The sequence below is a fragment of the Nannospalax galili genome, unplaced genomic scaffold (assembly GCF_000622305.1).
Source record: "Nannospalax galili isolate Female #2095 unplaced genomic scaffold, S.galili_v1.0 scaffold340, whole genome shotgun sequence".
NCBI lineage: Eukaryota > Metazoa > Chordata > Mammalia > Rodentia > Spalacidae > Nannospalax > Nannospalax galili.
The window spans coordinates 821,595-843,975 of record NW_008347519.1 but is presented as its reverse complement, the minus strand read 5'-3'; the positions used below and the strand labels follow the sequence as shown (position 1 = coordinate 843,975).

Genomic DNA, 22,381 nt, shown 5'->3' with positions numbered 1-22,381 from the left:
CCCCCCGCCCCCCCCCCCCCAGATCAGTGTTCTCTGAATAACGGTGGCTGTAGCCACAACTGCTCAGTGGCACCCGGTGAAGGCATTGTGTGCTCTTGTCCTCTGGGCATGGAGTTGGGGCCCGACAACCACACCTGCCAGATCCAGAGCTACTGTGCCAAGCACCTCAAATGCAGCCAGAAGTGCGACCAGAACAAGTATAGTGTGAAGTGCTCCTGCTACGAGGGCTGGGTCCTAGAACCTGATGGCGAGAGCTGCCGCAGCCTAGGTAAGACACAGAGGAAAGTGGCTGAGCCAGCCAAGCAGGCCTGTTCAGGTCTCTGAGCTGCAACGGGCTGGGCTTGGGTGGCCAAACACCAAAAACTGAGTTTTCCATCTTGGCTCAAGGCCAAGGCCAACAGACCCTGTATACAACTAGACAGGGTAGCACAGAGGCAGCAAGCAAGAATTTACTGAGTCCTTCACATCTCTCCCACCCCAGACCCCTTCAAGCCATTCATCATCTTTTCCAACCGCCATGAGATCCGGCGCATTGACCTTCACAAGGGGGACTACAGCGTCTTAGTGCCTGGCCTGCGGAATACCATTGCCCTGGACTTCCATCTCAGCCAGAGTGCCCTCTACTGGACTGACGTGGTAGAGGACAAGATCTATCGCGGGAAACTGCTGGACAACGGAGGTGACTACTGCCTGCCTGGCCTGGGACTGGTGCCAGGGTTGTACACAGATGGCACTTGGGCACTCAAGGTTAAGACCTAGATCCAGGTGGCTCCAAAGCAGAGGCCTTGGCTCCCCATCCACCACTTCCTTGTTAATTGGATTAGATTTTGCTGTGGGTCTCAGAGCCTGATGCCCCGTAATTATCATCAGCAAAGCTCCTAGCCTGATAATTAACAAAATGATCAGCCTTTCTTTGGAGCAGCCTGAAGCCTGGCTCCCCAATCCTGGAATTTCAGGCTTGGAAGGAAAATGCCAGGTAGGGATGGAGTACCTGAACATTGGAAGCCTGAACTACAGCAGGCTCAGTTGAGCACCTGCTGTATATGAGGCAATGCACATAGCGGTGATTAAAATAGGCAGTTTTAAATTATGAGTTAAGGTGTGTCCCTGAACAGACTTGAAAGAGGCATGTTTTACTAGAGCTTGTATTGTTTGTTATAAAGAAACTTAAAAACATCTTAAATGTCCATCAATAGGGAAATAGCTAAGTAAACATATATTCATAACATGTAAGAGTTTCTAAAGTAACAGGGCACATGGTTATATTTGCATAGGCTATCTTCAGGAAATTCTGTGGGGTGACTTCTAGAAAGTTCCAATATTCTCATACTGAGTCCCAGATATGTCCCTGAAATCTTCCACTCTCTGCTCTGACCTCCTCCCCCAGGTTACCCCATCAGAGCACTGCATGCAGAAATTGGCTTGCTTCATGCTCTCCTCATCCAGGCTTCTTTCCACTTACCTCCTGGTGGGGAGGAGGCCTGTGTAAGGAGAAAAGGGGTGTTAAAAATGCCACCTGTGGGATCTGGACCCATCAGAGCTTGGCAGAAGCGTCAGGGTGAGGGTGGATTGCTGAGGGATCCTAGGATCCATCACATACCCATCCTGCTCCCACCCCCGCCCCCAGGAGACTAACCTCCTGCAATTCTCTCTTCTTAGCCCTGACCAGCTTTGAGGTAGTGATTCAGTATGGCCTGGCCACGCCAGAGGGCCTGGCTGTAGACTGGATTGCAGGCAATATCTACTGGGTGGAGAGCAACTTGGACCAGATTGAGGTGGCCAAGCTGGATGGGACCCTCCGAACCACTCTTCTGGCTGGTGACATTGAGCACCCAAGGGCAATTGCACTGGATCCTAGGGATGGGTGAGGACTCTACACTTTCTAGCCCTGTGGTCTCCCGAAGTTCCATTCAACCTGACCAGGGACACCTGTCTCCTTGGTGCTTTTTGATCCCTCCCGCAAGTTTTACCCGTGATCCTATCACCCTCCCCCCAACTTTGGCCCCCTGGACCCTCTCCCCAGGATTCTGTTTTGGACAGACTGGGACGCCAGCCTGCCCCGAATTGAGGCAGCCTCCATGAGTGGGGCTGGTCGCCGTACCATCCATCGGGAGACAGGCTCTGGGGGTTGGCCCAATGGGCTCACAGTGGACTACCTGGAGAAGCGCATCCTCTGGATTGATGCCAGGTTAGTATCCTCTACCCAATGGGGAGACCTGAAGCAGCACCCCAACAGATGGGGGGGCAGGACCAGCAGGAATCAGGTTGGGAAAACAGGTACCCAAAAACCCAGAACTGTGAGGACTGGAGGTGAGAGAGAGGCTAGGGCAGAGGAGTGTGGGATTGGTGGTTCTGAACAGAAGGAGGGACATAACCTGCGGTCTGCCCAGAGAAGGTCGTCTTCCCAGTGTGCCATCAATAGCCCTGGGGAAGAACTCCAGAAGACTCCCTTGGAGGTCCTAAACTCAAGGGCACTGACCTTTTGGATCCCCCTCTCCATAATCTTGCCTGCCTTCTTTGTCCAACTGGCAGGGCTTAAGAAAAGGAGTACTTGGTGTACTCAGTTGAGAGGGCTGTGGGCAGGGCACAGGAAGGTGGGCACCTGGGCACAGTGCCCTGCTGAGACACCAGCTGGCAACCTCACTCTGCCCTGACTACACTCCCAGGTCAGATGCCATTTACTCAGCCCGTTACGATGGCTCCGGCCACATGGAGGTGCTCCGGGGACACGAGTTCCTGTCACACCCGTTTGCAGTGACGCTGTATGGGGGCGAGGTGTACTGGACTGACTGGCGAACAAACACACTGGCCAAGGCCAACAAGTGGACCGGCCACAATGTCACCGTGGTACAAAGGACCAACACCCAGCCCTTTGACCTGCAGGTGTATCACCCCTCCCGGCAGCCCATGGGTAAGGACCTGGGCCTCAAAGGCAGCTGAAAAGGAGCAGCAGCCACTTTGATGTGGAGGGCACTGAGAGAACAGGAGGGGCCTGTGCTGGCATAAGCAAGGATGGGCTGGTCTGTCATAGGAGTGCTGGAGCAGAGAGAATAAGAGCTAGAGGGGCAGGGGTGCTTCCTGGTAGGGACCAGGAAGTTACAGGATGTTCTTGCTGTCCTCTTTTCTCCTGGCCAGCTCCCAATCCATGTGAAGCCAATGGGGGTCGGGGTCCCTGTTCCCATCTGTGCCTCATTAACTACAACCGCACGGTCTCCTGTGCCTGTCCCCACCTCATGAAGCTCCACAAGGACAACACCACCTGCTACGGTAGGGAGCCCCCCTCAACAGCTAGGTGCAAACTGAAGCTGAGGGGGAGGTTTGGGTTCCCTAGTATTAAGTAAAGGCTGAGTCCTAGTCACTCCTGACTGGAAGGAGTGACTCCAAAGACTAGCGCTGTAGGAAGAAGCTACAGCTGTCAGGACCTGACATAGATGGGGCTGCCTCCTCATAGCTGAAAGCCAACAGCAAGCAGAGGGAACTCAGAGGAGGGACTCTAACCTGGGCAGCAAGTCTGAAGACAAGGGACTGCCTCAGTAACTGGCTCCTTGCCCCATAGAGTTTAAGAAGTTCCTGCTGTATGCACGTCAAATGGAGATCCGGGGTGTTGACTTGGATGCCCCCTACTACAATTACATCATCTCTTTCACTGTGCCCGACATCGACAATGTCACAGTGCTGGACTATGATGCCCGAGAGCAGCGTGTTTACTGGTCTGATGTGCGGACACAGGCCATCAAGCGGGCCTTCATCAATGGCACAGGCGTGGAGACAGTTGTCTCTGCAGGTTCTGGCTCTGCTTCCTTCCCCCATGAGCATGGTGCCCCCCTGCCAGGGTTCATGCTGATAATGCTCCTGGAGGTCTTGATGTTCCTTCTCCAAACCCTTACCCTCTTAGTGCTCCCACCCTAGTATCCTGACCCTTGTTCCCCAGAAATCACATTGGCTTTCCCTAACCTATACACTGCCAATGCCAACCACCATTTACCATTTGTGCCCCAGACTTGCCAAATGCCCATGGGCTGGCTGTGGACTGGGTGTCCCGAAATCTGTTCTGGACAAGTTATGACACCAACAAGAAGCAGATCAACGTGGCCCGACTGGATGGCTCCTTCAAGAATGCAGTGGTGCAGGGTCTGGAACAGCCCCATGGCCTGGTCGTCCACCCCCTTCGTGGGTCAGTCTGGGGCCCAGGGCTGGGGAGCACCACTGTGAGACTGGTAAGAAGAGGACTCTGATCCTCCCGATACTTCCCCCAGGAAGATCTACTGGACCGATGGTGACAACATCAGCATGGCCAACATGGATGGTAGCAACCATACTCTGCTCTTCAGTGGCCAGAAGGGCCCTGTGGGTACGAGCTTGCCCTGCCTGTGCCTGCAGGCCTCTAATCCTCCACTAATGTCCCTCTGGATGCCCCTGGGCCTCTCCAAACCCCCAGCTTTGTATGGTCAGTCCACCTTGTCCCAGAGCCACATATCCTTAACACATACCCTGTTTCCAGCCCTGAATCTGGCCACAGTGCCAGGCTCTGTGGCTCTGCCACCTGCCACCTGCCCCTCTTCTAGGCCTAGCTATTGACTTCCCTGAAAGCAAACTCTACTGGATCAGCTCTGGGAACCACACCATCAACCGCTGCAACTTGGATGGGAGTGGGCTGGAGATCATCGACACCATGCGGAGCCAGCTGGGCAAGGCTACTGCCTTGGCCATCATGGGTGAGGGTCCAGGTGGGAGGAGGGATGGAAACAGAGCAGACCAGGCCCAACTGGCTAGGTGGTGAGGATTGGCCTGTGGGCTGCCTCCTCCTCACAGGCCTAATGACTTATGCAGGAGGGCTGTGTAGAGGGCCTTCCCAAGGTTCTTATCCCTTCCTGCCACCCCAGGGGACAAGCTGTGGTGGGCTGATCAGGTGTCAGAGAAGATGGGCACTTGCAACAAGGCTGATGGCTCAGGGTCCGTGGTCCTACGGAACAGCACTACACTGGTGATGCATATGAAGGTGTATGATGAAAGCATCCAGCTAGGTAGGCAATGGGTAAGGGACAGGGCATCCAGAGATTCTACAACATGGGCATGGGGGGTTGGAGAGGAGCTTCAGAGCTGCCCCCAGCAGCAGCCTGCGAAACAGTAGGGCAAGAGAGTGAAGAGGGGGTTAGGCTCCATGCACCACCCACAGGGACTCCTTTTCCTCAGTCCCACTAGGGTGAATGCCTTACCAACAAGGTCCAGGGGCTTAGGAGGACAGAAGACCAGAGAGTTGGGTTGGGTGGGACCCTGTAAACTCCAAGGTGAAGCCAGTGATCAGCCTATCCCCTAGCAACTCAAGCCCAACCCTAAGTCTCCCAGGAAGGCCACCTAATCCTTTCTCTCTGCCCACTGCCCCTCCCCAGAGCATGAAGGCACCAACCCCTGCAGTGTCAACAATGGAGACTGCTCCCAGCTCTGTCTGCCAACGTCAGAGTCAACTCGCTCCTGTATGTGTACAGCCGGCTATAGCCTCCGGAGTGGACAGCAGGCCTGTGAGGGTCAGTGCCTGCGTCTCCCAGCTTAACCCTGACCTCTCCTACCCTATTGCTGCATCATCGTCTTCCTGTCTTGGGGACAAAGCAGTGTTCATCTAGTATTACCAGCAGTCTTCTGAGTTAGATGCTTATAAGCCCTGCTGTGCTGAGTGCTATGGGCAGAAGTCCTAGGCCATCACTTTCTGGCCTGAGCCGGAAAATGGGGTCAACATGTCAGGAAGCTGGACCCCAAAGTTACTGTAACTGTCCAGTGCCCACAATAGGTTTTGGTTGAGTAGACACCAGCAGACAGAGGCAGGCCAGCTTGGCAGAAGAGGGATGCTATGCTCTAGATTTATAGATGGGTAGAATTTGATGCTTGGGACAGTGAAGTGACAGGCTGGTGGTATAACCCAGTGGTAGAGTATGCTTGTTAGGGTTCAGATAGCCCTACCCCCTCACCAAGAGGGCCTCCCGGTTCCACATGCCCCTGAGAAAAGCACCTTGGTCTTTGAAGTCAAAAGCAGACTTTTCTCCACTGTTTGGCCAACACAGCAGGCTTCCCCTTTGATCTCCCAAGGGGGCAGGTTTTAACAGTCCCGATCTCCCTGCTTTCCCACCTCTCCCCTCTCCCGCTTCCCACTGCCTAACCTTTAAAATATATATCTTCCTGCCTTCTGCACCTCCCAGAAGCCTCCCCCTATGAAAGACCCTAGCTCGCAACCTACCCAGAAGGGAATCTGTCCCATGTGTTCCTTTGCTAATAATCTCTATTCCACTGGAGTTTTATCTGTGTCCTGGTGCTTTCTCCTGATCAACCCGATTCATCCATCAGCTACTTTACCTATCAATGCTTAGCATGCACCAGGCCCTCGATTTAATCCCAAGCACCTGCATGCATACACACACACACACACACACACACACACACACACACACACACACATATACTACACAAGACGCGGGGTGTATTAGCAGAGCACACGCTCCTGCCGAGGCATCAAGGCAGGGATGCTCTGAACACACACACACACACACACACACACACACACACACACACATATCATACAAGAGGCAGGATGTATTAGCTAAGCAGTCAAGTTCCAGGGGCTCTGAACCCAGTAGTGGGCAGGGTGTGGGAAGTCTGTGATAAGACTATGAGGTAGGGTGGGGCTCCTATGGGTTCTCAGCCAGAAGTGCCTGGAAAGTGGTGTTTGTAGGAGATTAACCTGGCGGCAGAAAGCTTGCAAAATGGGGGAGGGAGAAACTGAGGCAGTTAGACCAGTTAGGAGACTATTAGGAGTATTGCTTGTGAGGAGACAGGATCTAGGCTGTGCTGAGCAGCTGGGTTGAAGAGAAGGGATGAGACTCAGAGACCATTTCACAAGAACTTGCTAATTTACAAGCTTGCCCCAGGACAGCACTTTTCCCCAAAGTCCTCAGCCAGAAACCCTCTTTGATGTAGGTAGATGTTACAGAAAGGAAAGCTGGGCTGAGCAAAGTGGAAACATGGTTTTTTGTTGTTGTTGTTGTTTTTCTTACTACAAAACTTCTCAGTCTTGAATATACCTGTGCAGTGAAATGTTTTCAAGAGAAGACTCTAGAGTCTGGAGTTTCCCAAACTTGATCATCCTTTTTTTTTCCCCAGAGCTTGAGCAACCAGGGCCTGTTGGGGAATTCACTTGGGGGCACGTTGAATCAATAAGGAAGATTCTGGGATGCATGGATAGTGGTACTTCCTAAGAAGTAGGAAAATTGGGAATGAGAGTGACTCAGGAGCAAGCAAGGTGCTGGGGAGATTTGAGTTTTAGATGATTGGCAAGGGTTTGGAGTAGAGCAGAGGGAGGACAAAGAGGAATCTAAGGTCAGACTGAACGCCAAGCTGGGAATCTAGATTTTGGAGTCTTGCCACCCTAGATGTCTGTTCTGATCTTCACGCCCTCCCCTGAGGGCTTTGGAGGATACAGTGTTGGATTAAGTGGAGGGCAAGGTGCAGAGAGAGAAATGCAAGTCTCTTCTGTCCTCTAGTGGTGGTGAGTGGTCCTGCAGGTATTTTCCCCAGAGCTGAGACTGAGGCTCTACCAGCAGGTGGGCATCCTCCTGCCCAGGCTCCAAGCCTGGAGCCAGGGTGTGAGTGTATGGAAGTCAGAGAGGTGGCTGGGGAAAGCTGTCAAAGGAGAAGCAGAGAGAAACAAGTTGAGAGTGATAGGAACCATGCTTCAAGGAGTGTGAGCAAAGCCCATGTCTGAAGTGTCTGTTTTTCAGGTGTGGGCTCTTTTCTGTTGTACTCTGTGCACGAGGGGATCAGGGGAATCCCTCTGGATCCCAATGACAAGTCAGATGCCCTGGTTCCAGTGTCAGGAACTTCACTAGCTGTTGGAATCGACTTCCATGCTGGTAAGTTATGTGGCCCTGGGCATGATAGAGATGGCCCAGGAGCTTTGGGGGTAGCACACTCTGAGGTCCTAGAAAAACTGCCTACACTTGGCTGTTGCCCCTGCCCCATCCCCTCCCACTGTCTCCCAAGTAAACACCTGGACCTCTTGCCTTCACTCACTTCTATCCTGAATCCCCCCTTGGTTTGACCCCTTTGCCTTGCCTCTGTCTTGATTGGCATTCACATGTTGACTCATCTACTTCCAGAAAATGACACAATCTATTGGGTGGATATGGGCCTTAGCACCATCAGCCGAGCCAAGAGGGACCAGACCTGGCGTGAGGATGTAGTGACCAATGGCATTGGCCGTGTGGAGGGCATCGCAGTGGACTGGATTGCAGGTGAGTGGTAGGAGGGCTAATGGGGTTTAGGGGCAAGGCAGAGGACTAGGGCACATGGGGTTCCAGAAAGAGAGAAAGAAGGTATAGGCAGGAGCCAAGCAGAGTTTCAAGAGGAATCTGAGGATGGGAGGAGACCCAATACTTGGATCTCCACCAGCCTCCCTGAATCCCACCAACTCCCTCCTTAGGCAACATCTACTGGACAGACCAGGGCTTTGATGTCATTGAGGTGGCCAGGCTCAATGGCTCTTTCCGTTACGTGGTCATCTCTCAGGGTCTAGACAAGCCTCGGGCCATCACTGTCCACCCAGAGAAGGGGTAAGGAGCTAGACAGGCTGGATTGAATCTGGCTTTGTCACTTTAGCCACAATATCCACTGAGGAGACCCGATCTCCTGCATGGTGTAGGCACTGACACCCCCCCAACACTTCTATCTCTACCCCATAGGTACTTGTTCTGGACTGAATGGGGTCATTACCCACGTATTGAGCGATCTCGCCTAGATGGCACAGAGAGAGTGGTACTAGTTAATGTCAGCATCAGCTGGCCCAATGGCATCTCAGTGGACTATCAGGTATGGACGCCTACCCTGGAGCTGATAAGATGGATGGCCCTGGCTCTGTGCTTGCCCCATTAGTTTCTTTGTTAACTCAAATCAGGAGTGAGACATGGACCAGGTATTTTTCTAACCCATCCTTCACCTAGAGTAGTAATCGTCTGCCTTAGGGATGGGGGGGATGTCCCTCAGAAGTAGGAAGTGAGGAAGCTGAGCGTGGTGATACATGTCTATAGCCCCAGCACTCAGGAAGCTGAGACTGGAAGATACCTCAAGTTTGAGGCCAGCTTTGGCTACAATAGTGAGTTTGAACCCAGCCTGGGCTATCTAACAAGACCTTGTCTCAAAAATCTGAAAAGGGGGTGTGGTGGTGCTGGAAAGATGGTTCAGTGATTAAGAGCACTTCCTGCTCTTGCAGGACAGGGATGGGTCACACACCCACTGGCAGCTCACAATCGTCTGTTACTACAGTTCCAGAGAATCTGACACCCAATTCTGGTCGCTGGGGGCACTACATATAGGTGCACACATATACATGTAGACAAAACACTTATAAGAATAAATAAAATTTTTTAAATGTTTTATTCTATTATTTTTATTTTGTGTGTATGCATGTATTGTCTGCATGTAGGTAGTTGCATGTCGTGCAATGCCCGCAGAGGATAGAAGAGGCTGTCAGATCCCCTGGAACTGGAGTTACAGACAGTTGTTAGATGCCATGTGGATGCTGGGATTTGAACCCGGGTCTTCTGCAAGAACAACCAGTGTTCTTAACCACTGAGCCATCTCTCCAGCCCCTAGAATAAACAAAAATTTTAAAGTGAGAAGAGAGGAGCAGAGGCTGTAGCTCAGAGATAGAATGCTTGCCTAGTGTGCTTGGCCCAGGGTTTGGTCCCCAGCCCTGCAAATAAAAGCAATAATAATAAATTAAATAATAAAATTCAACAAGTGAGGAATTGAGGGACACCTGTGTGACAGCACCCTGGCAGATCAGAAGACAGGAGGATTTGAAGGAGGCAGGAGCGGATAGCAAGGCTGAACCACGCCCCATGCAGGCCCACATACTGGCTATTGCCTGGGATGCAGGTGCTAGCTAGGAGTGGGGCCCTGAGGTGAGGTAGATACCTCTGGCCTCCAGGATGGGAAGCTGTACTGGTGTGATGCCCGGATGGACAAGATCGAGCGCATCGACCTGGAGACGGGTGAGAACCGAGAGGTGGTCCTGTCCAGCAACAACATGGACATGTTCTCAGTGTCCGTGTTTGAGGATTTCATTTACTGGAGTGACAGGTGAGGGCTCTGTCCTGCCTTCTCCCATCTGTTCCTCCTTTCTGGAGCACTGACACCCTACTCATGCCTTTCCTTCCCCAGAACTCATGCCAATGGCTCTATCAAGCGTGGGTGTAAAGACAATGCCACGGACTCTGTGCCTCTGAGAACTGGCATCGGTGTTCAGCTTAAAGACATCAAAGTCTTCAACAGGGACCGGCAGAAAGGTGAAGCTAGGCTCTGGGCCAGGGCGGAAAGGTTTAATAAGGACAGCCTGTCTGGGAGGAAGAGGGACCAGGAGAGAAGTTAGAGACTCCAGGGACACTTTCCAATGACTAACAAGACCTTAGGGGTGGGGAGGAAAGATGGAGCCCCAGGATAGATCTGTTTGTTTCATACCATGACAGAGCAGGGCTCAACTGAAATTTCTACCTGAGGCTAGAGGCCAGAGACACCCAAAGATCCTCTCCCACATGGGATCCTGCCCTCTGACGCTCTCTGTCCCCAGGCACCAATGTATGTGCAGTGGCCAATGGTGGGTGCCAGCAGCTGTGCCTATACCGGGGTGGTGGGCAGCGGGCCTGTGCCTGTGCCCACGGCATGCTGGCTGAAGACGGAGCTTCGTGTCGAGAGTATGCTGGCTACCTGCTCTACTCAGAGCGTACCATCCTCAAGAGCATCCACCTGTCAGATGAGCGCAATCTCAATGCACCAGTACAGCCCTTTGAGGACCCTGAGCACATGAAGAACGTCATCGCCCTGGCCTTTGACTACCGAGCAGGCACCTCCCCAGGAACCCCTAACCGCATCTTCTTCAGTGATATCCACTTTGGGAACATCCAGCAGATCAATGATGATGGCTCAGGGAGGACCACCATCGTGGAAAGTGAGCCAGGCCAGAGTCCTCCCAGAAAGTGGGGTTGGGGTTGGGAGTGGTCAGTGTAGACTCACAGGCGTTGGCCAACCTATCCCTGCTTTGAATCCCAGCTGCTTCATGTTTCTAAATGCTGGCCGGATCCCTTGCCATTGTAGTTACCTGCAGGTTTCTCCTTCTTCGGAGCCAGAAGAAGGCCTCTTCTCACACTGTCTTCATTCTGCCCCAGGGTACAGAGCACTGGCCACAGACATGGGCCCAAGAACAACACTAGACACTTAGGATCAGTAACTCCAGCAAGCTTCCCACCCTGACCAAGCCTGCTCTTTCTCCATAGCTTCAGGAGACAGAATCCCAGAGACATGCATGTGAAGGCTTAGCTTGGAAACCAGTGGCTCCTTCAGAGCATCAAGAACCACAAAACTGTCCTCAGAAAGCAGCCTTTCAATGCTTTCGATGCTCCTTTGTCCTCTATTTTCTCAGCTTCAGGCTGGCTACCTTGGGACCTTTGACCTATTTGTTTCTTGTTTCCTTTCTTTCTTTCTTTCTTTCTTTCTTTCTTTCTTTCTTCCTCCTCCTCCTCTTCTTCCTCTTCTTCCTCTTCTTCGTCTTTCTCTCTCTCTCTCTCTCTCTCTCTCTCTCTGAGATAGAGTCTTAGTAGCCCATGTTAAGTTTGAACTTTGCAGCCACAAATGATTTTGAACTTCTGATCCTCCTACCTCTACCCCGACCCCCACACACTGAAATTGTAGGTATATACCACCATGCCTAGTTTTATGTGGTGCTGGGTCTTGAACCCAGAGCCCCATGCATGCTAGCCAAGCACTCTATCACCTGAGTTTCATTCCCAGCTTCCATTTGTTCCTTTCGTCATTCAGCAGGTCCCTATAGACGAGCCAGGCACTGAACTAGGTGCTATGTAGTACAGCAGAGGGAAAACAGACTTGTCCTTTCAGACTCCTGGAATATATTCTCCACAAAGTCCTGTTCATATCTAAAGGGAGTGTCCAAGGTTTGGGGGTGAAGCTCAGCACTAGAGTCCATGCTCAGCATGTGTACGGCCTTGTGTTGCATCCCCAGAAGCTAAATTGGATATAGTAATCTCAGCTTGATCAGGAGAGACTGGAAGCCTGCCCCTCCCTCAGACTGTTCATACTACAGTGTAGCTGAGACTTTTGACGGCCATATTGACAGTCCCTGGTGGCCACTGAACACCACACACACACACACACACACACACACAGAGGCTGTGCTTACATCACTTTTCAGCTCTGTCTCTGCTTATGTTGTTAGTTCTTTAACGGGAACTTAAAATGTCTACTTTATAAAACAGTCTGGTTCAACTGTGCATAGGCCAAATGGGGAGATGGGGGAGGGCAAGGAAGGTGGGTTATGGATCATGGGGCAAGAGGTATGATAAAGTGGTGTGGGAGGAACCCTTTCCCAGGGTTGGGACCATGGAAAGTCAGACCAAAGAGCCCTCTCAGCTTCATAGCCCCAACTCCCACACCCAACATGTTCCCTTCCTGCCAGTGGAATGGGGCCCTTAAGCACCTATCAGGCTGTCCCTCTACCTCTGTACTTTGGCCCCTCCCAGCACACAGCTGTTCCTGTTTCTTCACAGATGTGGGTTCTGTGGAAGGCCTGGCCTACCACCGTGGCTGGGACACACTGTACTGGACAAGCTATACGACATCCACCATCACCCGCCACACCGTCGACCAGACTCGCCCAGGGGCCTTCGAGCGGGAGACAGTCATCACGATGTCTGGAGATGACCACCCGAGGGCCTTTGTGCTAGATGAGTGCCAGAAGTGAGCCGCTGGGTCAGGGGTGGGCACTGGCAGAGGGGGACAGCAGGAACTGCCCCAGCAGCCCCAGGAGGGAGTACAGGGGTAGGAGAATGAAGCTCTAACCCAGGCTCCACCTTTCTTGCTCTATGACCTCCATGAGATGCATAACCTCTCTGAGCTTCTGTTTCTTCAACTATGTTAATACAAGGATAATATTTCAAGTGTCAGAATCAAGGGTAGGTTGGGGGCTGTGGAAGATGTTTCTAGATTTGTGATTGACATTCATCACACACCCACATTCAAGGCATAAGTAGATCCCCTGTGGCTCTAGGACTCCAAGCCTTAGTCAAAACAAAGAATGGTCACTGAACCCAGGCATATGGAAGCCCTGGGCTGGGCCTGTTTAATCCCCCTAGCTGAGCAGAGGTCTTATACATGGGGCATGTATATATAGTGACCAAGTGGCATCATGGAGGCGGTGGGTAGCATAAGGCCTCAAAGTGGAAAAGACAACAAAAGGGAAACAGAAGCAGAAGGCTCAGCAAGGGGCCCTTCCCCTGCCTCTAGCCATAGGCAGGCCTGAGCAAGTCAGGGAAGCTGGAGTTGGGCTGCAAAGAACTCCAGAGCACAGCCAGGAAAAGAACATGCCATGTTGGGGGCTCCAGGTCCTGGGGTCCACCTGCCTCCCTCGCCTGCCCTGTCTCCCCTCAGGGGCAACCCTTACCTCACTTCCTGGGCCTCTATTAAGGCATGCCTTCCCCACAGCAGTCTGGCTCACATAGGAGCCACCCCACCCTCCCATTCATCTGTAGTTGGAATGTTTTCAAACAGCTTTACTAGGAAACTAAGGGACAAACAAAACCCAGAAGCAGCTACATAGAAATGGTGAGAGTACTGACCCTCATTCCTCACCCTGGCATGACTCTAGCCAGGCAGCCCAGGCAGCCCAGCACAAGGGCCCTCTGTTCCCTCCAGCCTTAGCTTGCCTAGCATGTGGGAACATGAAGATCCTGGCTGCCCTGCCTTGACCTTTAGTGACCTCACCTGTCTGGGCTAGGCTCAGGACCTGTCCTTCTGAGCCTGAAGCCTCCTGGGAGGGGCTGTCATGCTAAGCACTCTGCCTGTATCCTATCCCTACCCTAGACAAAACCCCTCATGGTTGCCTGTTAAGTTCCTCTCATCTGAGCCCAGAGGAATGACCTCCCCAGAACCCAGAGCCAGTAGCACTGACTGAGCCAGTGACTTCTGAGAACCAAGATATACTAAGAATCCACTAGGTAATGAGAATGCTGAGGCCCTGTCCTGGGCCTGAGTCTACTCATGTTGTGGATAGAGAATTTCATGATTGTGCCAAAGACCTGCCTTGGCTACAAGTCTGAGAGCATGTCCTCAGGGAGGCAGCACAGGGCTGTCTGAGAAATGACTGGAGGCACTAACACCAGGCTATGTATGGCACAGGGCACCTCAGGAGAGGAGTGAGACGATCAGGACCTCTCTCAGCTAAAAGGAGAGGAGCTCGGGGGACCTAAAATGAGCTAGTGTGTTGGGACAGAGGCTCAGATGGCCATGTTCTTCCCAAGCACCACTGGAGCATTAGTGGCCCTGGAAAGCTTATAGTAAGTTGGACTGGTAGAAAGTCCACCACGTTCCTGGCTGCCAACTGCCTGCCCCAGGAAAAGCTCCCCTTCCCCATCACACCTTCCATCAAGGCAGCTTTGTCAAACTTAACCCACAAAGCACACATATAAGCCACTTTCATGCCTTACTGTGAGTGTGATCTGGGCCAGACCTGAGGGTGTGGAAGTCCCCGTAAGTCCAGTCTTCACAAGTCAAGAAAGAGCACCCATGCAAGGCGCAGTGGTGCATGCCTGCAATCCCAGCACTTGGAGGTAAAGGCAGGAGTAATGGAAATTCAAGATCATCCTCAGCTATATAGCCAGTTGGAGGCTAGCCTGGGATACATAAGACCCTATCTGAGGAATTGAGGGAGAAAGGAAGAAAGACAGGAAAGGAGGGTATCGTAGCTACTGTCCCAGGACAGCCATTTTCTTTTGGGGAAGATTGTTTTCATTTAATGTTCATGAGTGTTTTGCCTACATATATAAGTGCACCCATGTCATGTACTGCCCAAGGAGGCCAGAAGAGGACATTGGATCCCCCTGGAACTGGAGTTACAGATGGTTGTTAGCTGTGTGGGTGCTGGGAACCAAACTGGAGTCCTCTGCAAAAGCAGCTAGTGCTCTTTTTTTTTTTCTTTCTTTTTTTTTAACTTTTACAAAAACTTCATTGAGAATTTCATACATGCATATAGGGTGTTTTGATCAAATCCACGCCCACTCCCTTCCCTCCAACACCTATATCTCCCCTTCACTTTTTTCTCTTTTTTTTCCTTCTTTCATTTATTTATTTTTATGGGGCTTTTTGCTACTCTAACATTACCCCCCTCTGAAGAGGTAACCCTAAAATCTTTTAGGGTTAGATAAGAACTCCCAAATACTTTTGGCATTTTTGGCCTTTGGAACAGAGTATGTTGCTAAGAGGCCCAAGGACATTTTGACTTTTAGCTAAGAAACTGGCTGCTTTTCTTTGGGATCTTTTTACCCTAACTGCCTAGACAATTCCTACATCCTATTCTTATCACGCCATCCTCTGAAGAGGTTACCCAAATTGCCAATAGGGGATACGGACACCAACCTCTCTGGCTTCTTCCATGAACAGGGACACAGGTGAGGCAATTGGAGTATCCTTCAGTGGGTCTATCTAAAAGACTCCCAAATTGCATAACTCTTATCTCTAAGTGGAAAAGAAAGTCCTTGAATCCTTTTACCTTAAGGTCATGCCTGTCAGTAAAGGCAAGAGTACTTAGCATTACAAGTTCTAGACAGGGAACTAGAAAGAAGTCAGAACAGGGCGATTTTCAAATGTTTATATGAGAGTCCATTGGATTTTCTTGACAAGGGCTTCCAAAAGCATCCCTCTATAGGGTTCCTCCTCATTTTTCTTTTGTCTTCCAAGGCTGGACTCTAGAGTGATGGATTCAGGATTTGCTTTCAGGTATTTTGATAGCTGTTGGAGTGGTTAGAATCAGTGTCAGTTCCCTCTCAAAGGCTTCCAAATAGGGGGAGAAAACAAATTTATCCATTATTTTAGAACAATAGCTTGTTGTCTCCCTTAGCTACAGGTGGGCGCTACAGTATTGGAGACCAAGATTTGAAGTCCTACTTCTTACTTCAAGATTTGAAGCACTTTCTGGTTAGGAACAAAATCATCAATGAGAAATAATTGTCTAAATAACTTTTTATATGGACTTAAGCCTAATGTCTGGGAAGTGTAATCCCTTAAACTGATGACTTTACTGATGACTTTACTCTTTGGTTATACTTTCCTTTTGGGTGCTTAAGACGATACAGTTGGCCCAAATAAATCAATTTATTTTTACACTTAAGGTAATTTTAGGATCTGTTCCTCAGGGGTCACATGGGCTTGGGAGGAGCTCCTGGCTCCTTTCTTTTACCAGTTCCGTCTATGTGAAGGTAAGTCAAAGGTCCTCTTAGACCATGGCTGGCAGCCAGTGCTCTTAACCACTGAACCATCTCTCCAGCCCCAAGCCATTTCTAATGTGTAGGCTGAAGTGGGTGCCACATCTATCTATCAAGAGTCCTTTCCCTGAGGAACAGACCCTAAAAGGGTCCTACAGGCCCTCCAAGTAGGAGGCAACAGTTCACCTGTGATGCCAAGATTTGTGGGAAGTAAAGAGAAGATGATTTGGGATGTAGCCCAGTTAATAGACTGCTTGCCTAGCATACGTGCAGCCTGCAGTTTTATTCCCAGCACCACATAAACCTGGTTTGGTGGCACATGCCTGTAATCCCAGCATGTGGAAGGTGAAGGTAGAGGATCAGAAGTTCAAGGTCATCCTTAGCTGTATCAGAAGTTCAAGGCCAGCCTGAGCTAGAGACTCTGTCTAAAGAGGGGTGGGAGAGGAAGAGGAAGAGGAGGAGGCTTGGACAGACAAGTTTAGTGGTGAGGTTAGAGCAGGGAGAGGATTGAGGCATGGGTGGCCAAGGGCAGGTTCCGCTCCGGAACTAGTTTTGTGTACTTTGGTGTGTCTCAAAGGAAGGTATGCCCAAGGGTCCACCACCCTAAGTCCAAGTGAGTGAATCTTAGGAAACAAAGGCCCAGGACTCACCACCCAGTACAAGCTCTCTGGGGACCATGCTGCCACTGAATCATGCTTGATGTCCCCTGAGGTCTTCCCCACTGCCTCAAACCTCACCACCACCCACAAGCAGTAAGGCATGGCTGGAGCTAAGATTCCAAATCACAAAGGCCTTAACATTGTGGTGAAGGAATTTTTGAAAGTAGGATCCACGTGTGCCCAAGACCTGAGATACATTCAACACTCAACAAGGGTTTCCTGGGTGGTTTGATAAAGAGCCAGCTTCACTGCAAAGGAGAGAGCAATTAGCAATAAAATAATGGAAAACTATCATTAAGATGAGTATAAACTTACTTAATTCTCACAGCCCTCTGTGAGAATTATCCCTCACTTCATGGAAGAGGAAACTGAGGCACAGAGTAGGCAAGTAAATTGCCTAAAGGCTCCTATCTGGTAAGTGGTGGAGTTGGGACTTTGCTTAGAGCCTAATTTACTTGGCTGCACAGCCTCTGGGTTCAGCAAATGCAGATGACAGACACTGCAGTGTACACATGTGGGAACATATGGTAAATCAGATCTGGTCATGTAGTGCAGGAACTGTATATGCAGTGGCTGGGCCCTTCCCAGACAGGAGATGGTGTTGGCATTTGTGATTATTAGGTTGTGGTACACTGGAGTCTGGTGTATCCCCTGGTCAACACCTGGAGTCTAGTTGTCTATATGGTTGACCTGCACTCTCCAAGGCAGATCCTTTGACTCCTGATCCCTTTACCTGTCTTCCCCCAGTCTGATGTTCTGGACCAACTGGAACGAACTACACCCGAGCATCATGAGGGCAGCCCTGTCTGGAGCCAATGTCCTGACCCTCATCGAGAAGGACATCCGCACACCCAACGGCCTGGCCATTGACCACCGTGCAGAGAAGCTCTATTTCTCTGACGCCACCCTGGACAAGATTGAGCGGTGCGAGTACGACGGTTCCCACCGCTATGTGAGTCTGTGGGGTCAGGGAGGCATGAGGGGAGGTCAAGTCAGGGGACAGCCAGGCTGCCCAGGTACAGAGCACCAGAAGGGAAGGCCCAAGGTGTGGTGAGAAGAACTCAAAGGATTAAAAAGTCCCACCTGGGTCCTTACTGTAGGGTTCTGACTTCCTCATCAGTTAAAAAAGAGAGATGGCAAGATGTATTCATAGCTCCTTCCCAAGCCCCCTTTCCCCTCTCCCCACTATAATGATAAAGTTGGCGAGAGGCCTGAGCCGCACGGGAACAGTGATGATCCTGTCTTAACAGGTGATCCTAAAGTCAGAGCCTGTCCACCCCTTTGGGTTGGCTGTATATGGAGAACACATCTTCTGGACTGACTGGGTGCGGCGGGCAGTGCAGAGGGCAAACAAGTATGTAGGCAGTGACATGAAGCTACTGCGTGTGGACATCCCTCAGCAGCCCATGGGCATCATTGCTGTGGCCAACGACACCAACAGCTGTGAGTAGGGCCTGCCACCAGCCTTGCTGTCCTGTTCTCTGTGCCTGCATACACATGGACCTTATAGTCTGTCTCTCCTGGAGCCTCTATTGCATAGATACACACCTTCACACACCTCTGGTCCCTAGAAACTCCAAAACTCCAACACTCCCCTACCCTACCTCCTTTAAAACATCTGTATGGATGCAAATATGGACTTGGTACATACCTGGGCCCATCTCATGCAAACTGTGGATACATACTCATATTGCTCGTATCCCAGAGGCTTATCTGCATCCTTAGAGGCCCTATCATATACCCCGGTAATTCCCTCCTCCTAGAGCCACCCCAAACCTGATCTCACATCCACATGCCAAGTGCTGCCTATGTCCACTCTCAGCTTGTACATGCACATACTTAGACCTACACTTGGCCCCCACTGACCTGGTATGTCTTCACCCCTCCCCACAGGTCCTCAGCTTTCCCAAGTCCCTTACCTGCATACCCAGGGCTATCAATATACACGTATGAACCTCTTGGCCTAGAACTGGAGAGATGCCTCAGCTGTTGAAAGCACTGGCTGCTCTTGTAGTGGGCCGGAGTTCAGTTCCCAACACCCATATGTCTGCTAACAAGCATTTCTAATTCCAGTTCCAGGGGATCAATGTCCTCTTCTGGCCTCTTTGGGTATTGCACAACATGGGCACACATACATGCAGGCAAAGCACTCAGACACATAAAATATAAATAAGTAAAGCTTCTTGGTCTAGACTCTCCCTATGATGCACCTCAAAGCCCTCAGTGTCCCACCTACAAGACAATATCTTCTGCTTCACCACCCCAGCACCCTATTCCAGGTCCTCCCCACTCAACGAACCCCTGTGGCTGCTGGGGCCATGCAGAGCTCTTGGAATGCTGGGTGGGCATCTTGGGAGTGTGCAGAGCAGAGAATGCTCTGTAGCCTATAGTCACCCTGTCTCTGCTCAGGTGAACTCTCCCCTTGCCGCATCAACAACGGGGGCTGCCAGGATCTGTGTCTGCTCACCCACCAAGGTCATGTCAACTGCTCCTGTCGAGGGGGCCGGCTTCTCCAGGAGGACCTCACCTGCCGGGGTGAGGAAGCAAGTTGGAACTGGGGCAGGGACTGGAGGGGATCTCAGCAAAACAAGGATCCTTCTCCCAGACTCTCCAGCCCAGGCTTCAAAGCTGGCATTGGCCCCAGCTCCTTCAGAGAGGAGCACTGGACCTGGGTCCTGACTCATGAAGCTCCCCCCCTCCATCCCCAGCTGTGAACTCTTCTTGTCGGGCACAAGATGAGTTTGAATGTGCCAATGGCGAGTGCATCAGCTTCAGCCTCACCTGTGATGGGGTCTCCCACTGCAAGGACAAATCTGATGAGAAGCCATCCTACTGCAGTAAGGAGCCCACTCCAGTCCCTCCTCATCTCCATCCATGGCCTAGGTCCTCCTCTCCCAAGCCCCTGCCCCATGTGACCCAGCTCCACAGCCTGGGGAGTTCTGGAAGTTCATGAAGGGCAGAACCATTAGCCTGAACCAGGACCCTAGGAGGGGATTAACACTCATCAGAGATAGTCAAGCCTGCTCTGACCACACCCCCACTCCATGCAGACTCACGTCGCTGCAAGAAGACTTTCCGCCAGTGCAACAATGGGCGCTGTGTGTCCAACATGCTGTGGTGCAATGGGGTGGATGACTGCGGGGACGGCTCAGATGAGATTCCCTGCAACAGTGAGTGGGATGTTCTAGGCCCAGACCCCGGGCCTCACCCTCTACTTCACCCTCCCTCTAGCTGAGCGTTTGTCCCCATACCCAAGGCAGCTAGTTCAGGGCCCTTTGAAGACAGGCTGGAGCTCTGTCCTGGGCTCTCTTGGCCCCCACAGAGGGACTTTGACCTGACTGTACTGCTGGGCGCTGTTCTAGAGACTGCCTGCGGTGTGGGTGAATTCCGCTGCCGGGATGGGTCTTGCATCGGGAACTCCAGCCGCTGCAACCAGTTTGTGGATTGTGAGGATGCCTCCGATGAGATGAACTGCAGTGAGTGACAGCACTGCCTGTGCCTCTCCTGCCTCAGGCTATTCTGCCCTGTGTCCTCTCAGCCTCCCTGCCCCCAAAAGGCAGCCTCTATCCCTCCTCAGCCTGTCCCTGACCCCCTCCTGCTCCTGGGATCCAGGCGGGTAATCACTGAGTAGACAACAGGCAGCCTGTCTGAGAGCACTCTTGAACTTTCTGAAATATAAAAGCACCCCAGAGTGTGTTTTAGAGGGAACAGGGTGTGACCTCTCACCCACTCTCCCTCTACCAGGTGCCACTGACTGCAGCAGCTACTTCCGCCTGGGTGTGAAAGGTGTGATCTTCCAGCCTTGTGAACGGACTTCCCTCTGCTATGCACCCAGCTGGGTGTGTGATGGTGCCAATGACTGCGGAGACTACAGTGATGAGCGAGATTGCCCAGGTCAGCCAGTGGCAGCTGCAGGGTGGATGGCAGGCCCCAGAGCTAGCAGTGTCCTCACACCTCCTTCATCCCCTAGGTGTGAAGCGTCCCAGATGCCCCCTCAATTACTTTGCCTGCCCCAGTGGTCGTTGCATCCCCATGAGCTGGACATGTGACAAGGAAGACGACTGTGAACATGGCGAGGATGAGACACACTGTAGTGAGTGACCACAGTCCCTGCATGAGGACCCTACCCAGGCCCCGCCTCCTAGTCCTCATAGGAAATGCCCTCCATGCAGAGGGCATCCTGGGTCTTCTGCTATGCCTCACTCAGACTCAGGAACAGGGCCAGTTCTCCAGCTCTGGCTGGGCCTCCCACAAAAGGCTTAGATGTCGCTCCTGTCCTTCCCATGGCATCTGCCTACCCAGGTGAGTGCCCTGTCATCCCTCTTGCTATCTAATTACATCCTCTGACTGTCCCAGACAAGTTCTGCTCAGAGGCTCAGTTCGAGTGCCAGAACCATCGATGCATCTCCAAGCAGTGGCTGTGTGATGGCAATGATGACTGCGGGGACGGCTCAGATGAGGCAGCTCACTGTGGTGAGGAATGGCCCAGATCATATTCTGCAAGGTGCCCCAGGGAGGAACATTCTCTCTACCCCCACAGAGAGCCCACATAGCAACAGGAAACATCACTATCATGTCTGCCCACTCTGCCCTGTCCACTCCTGAGTCCCTCCCTGTCTCTTGCTCTTCATACAGAAGGCAAGACTTGTGGTCCCTCCTCCTTCTCCTGTCCTGGAACCCATGTGTGCGTCCCTGAGCGCTGGCTCTGTGATGGTGACAAGGACTGTACAGATGGAGCGGATGAGAGCCTCGCAGCTGGCTGCTGTGAGTGGCGGGGACCATGAGGAATGGGCAGGCAGCAAGCAGCCACAGCCTTACTTTCCAGATGGGGAAATGAGGTCAAGGGGAAAAAGTGTTGGTAGGAGTCACATGTCATTGGTGGCAGAGCTGTAAATACATCTCCAGTGTCCAGACTCCCCAACCAGTGCTCTGCCCATTCTACCACTCAGATCTTAGGAGACTCGGGGGTGGGGGATGACCACCAGCAGCTGGTGGGACAGAGCAGGCCTGAGGGGCCCTCCACCACTGTCTCCAGTGTACAACAGCACCTGTGACGACCGTGAGTTCATGTGCCAGAACCGCCAATGCATTCCCAAGCATTTTGTGTGTGATCATGACCGTGACTGTGCTGATGGCTCTGACGAGTCCCCTGAGTGTGGTAAGTCCTATGACTGGAGGAGTGGCCCTGCCTTCAGCTGCACTTGTACCATGCTGGGGCCCCAGGCTCATCATCCCCATCTTCCCTAGAGTACCCAACCTGTGGCCCCAACGAGTTCCGCTGTGCCAACGGGCGCTGTCTGAGCTCCCGCCAGTGGGAGTGTGACGGTGAGAATGACTGCCATGATCAGAGTGATGAGGCTCCAAAGAACCCACATTGCACCAGCCCAGGTGGGCCTGATGTGTGGCTCCCTT

The 22,381-nt window shown here is 51.9% G+C and overlaps 1 protein-coding gene across 1 annotated transcript in view; it reads left to right on the top strand.

The window, feature by feature from the left end:
• The window catches only part of Lrp1 (LDL receptor related protein 1), an 87,674-nt gene that overhangs the window by 46,938 nt on the left and 18,355 nt on the right, over window positions 1-22,381 (top strand). The window contains exons 23-54 of the mRNA XM_008844089.2: window positions 23-268; window positions 482-679; window positions 1,660-1,864; window positions 2,024-2,188; window positions 2,667-2,911; window positions 3,136-3,267; window positions 3,557-3,784; window positions 4,000-4,174; window positions 4,257-4,351; window positions 4,566-4,715; window positions 4,884-5,024; window positions 5,391-5,525; window positions 7,767-7,898; window positions 8,145-8,279; window positions 8,468-8,597; window positions 8,727-8,853; window positions 9,974-10,125; window positions 10,207-10,331; window positions 10,613-10,990; window positions 12,603-12,792; window positions 17,717-17,921; window positions 18,220-18,412; window positions 19,379-19,504; window positions 19,678-19,806; window positions 20,020-20,139; window positions 20,332-20,445; window positions 20,714-20,863; window positions 20,940-21,062; window positions 21,326-21,442; window positions 21,605-21,733; window positions 22,005-22,127; window positions 22,217-22,357. Coding sequence (XP_008842311.1) covers window positions 23-268; window positions 482-679; window positions 1,660-1,864; window positions 2,024-2,188; window positions 2,667-2,911; window positions 3,136-3,267; window positions 3,557-3,784; window positions 4,000-4,174; window positions 4,257-4,351; window positions 4,566-4,715; window positions 4,884-5,024; window positions 5,391-5,525; window positions 7,767-7,898; window positions 8,145-8,279; window positions 8,468-8,597; window positions 8,727-8,853; window positions 9,974-10,125; window positions 10,207-10,331; window positions 10,613-10,990; window positions 12,603-12,792; window positions 17,717-17,921; window positions 18,220-18,412; window positions 19,379-19,504; window positions 19,678-19,806; window positions 20,020-20,139; window positions 20,332-20,445; window positions 20,714-20,863; window positions 20,940-21,062; window positions 21,326-21,442; window positions 21,605-21,733; window positions 22,005-22,127; window positions 22,217-22,357 — 5,154 coding nt within the window. The remainder of the gene's footprint in view (window positions 1-22; window positions 269-481; window positions 680-1,659; window positions 1,865-2,023; window positions 2,189-2,666; window positions 2,912-3,135; window positions 3,268-3,556; window positions 3,785-3,999; window positions 4,175-4,256; window positions 4,352-4,565; window positions 4,716-4,883; window positions 5,025-5,390; window positions 5,526-7,766; window positions 7,899-8,144; window positions 8,280-8,467; window positions 8,598-8,726; window positions 8,854-9,973; window positions 10,126-10,206; window positions 10,332-10,612; window positions 10,991-12,602; window positions 12,793-17,716; window positions 17,922-18,219; window positions 18,413-19,378; window positions 19,505-19,677; window positions 19,807-20,019; window positions 20,140-20,331; window positions 20,446-20,713; window positions 20,864-20,939; window positions 21,063-21,325; window positions 21,443-21,604; window positions 21,734-22,004; window positions 22,128-22,216; window positions 22,358-22,381) is intronic.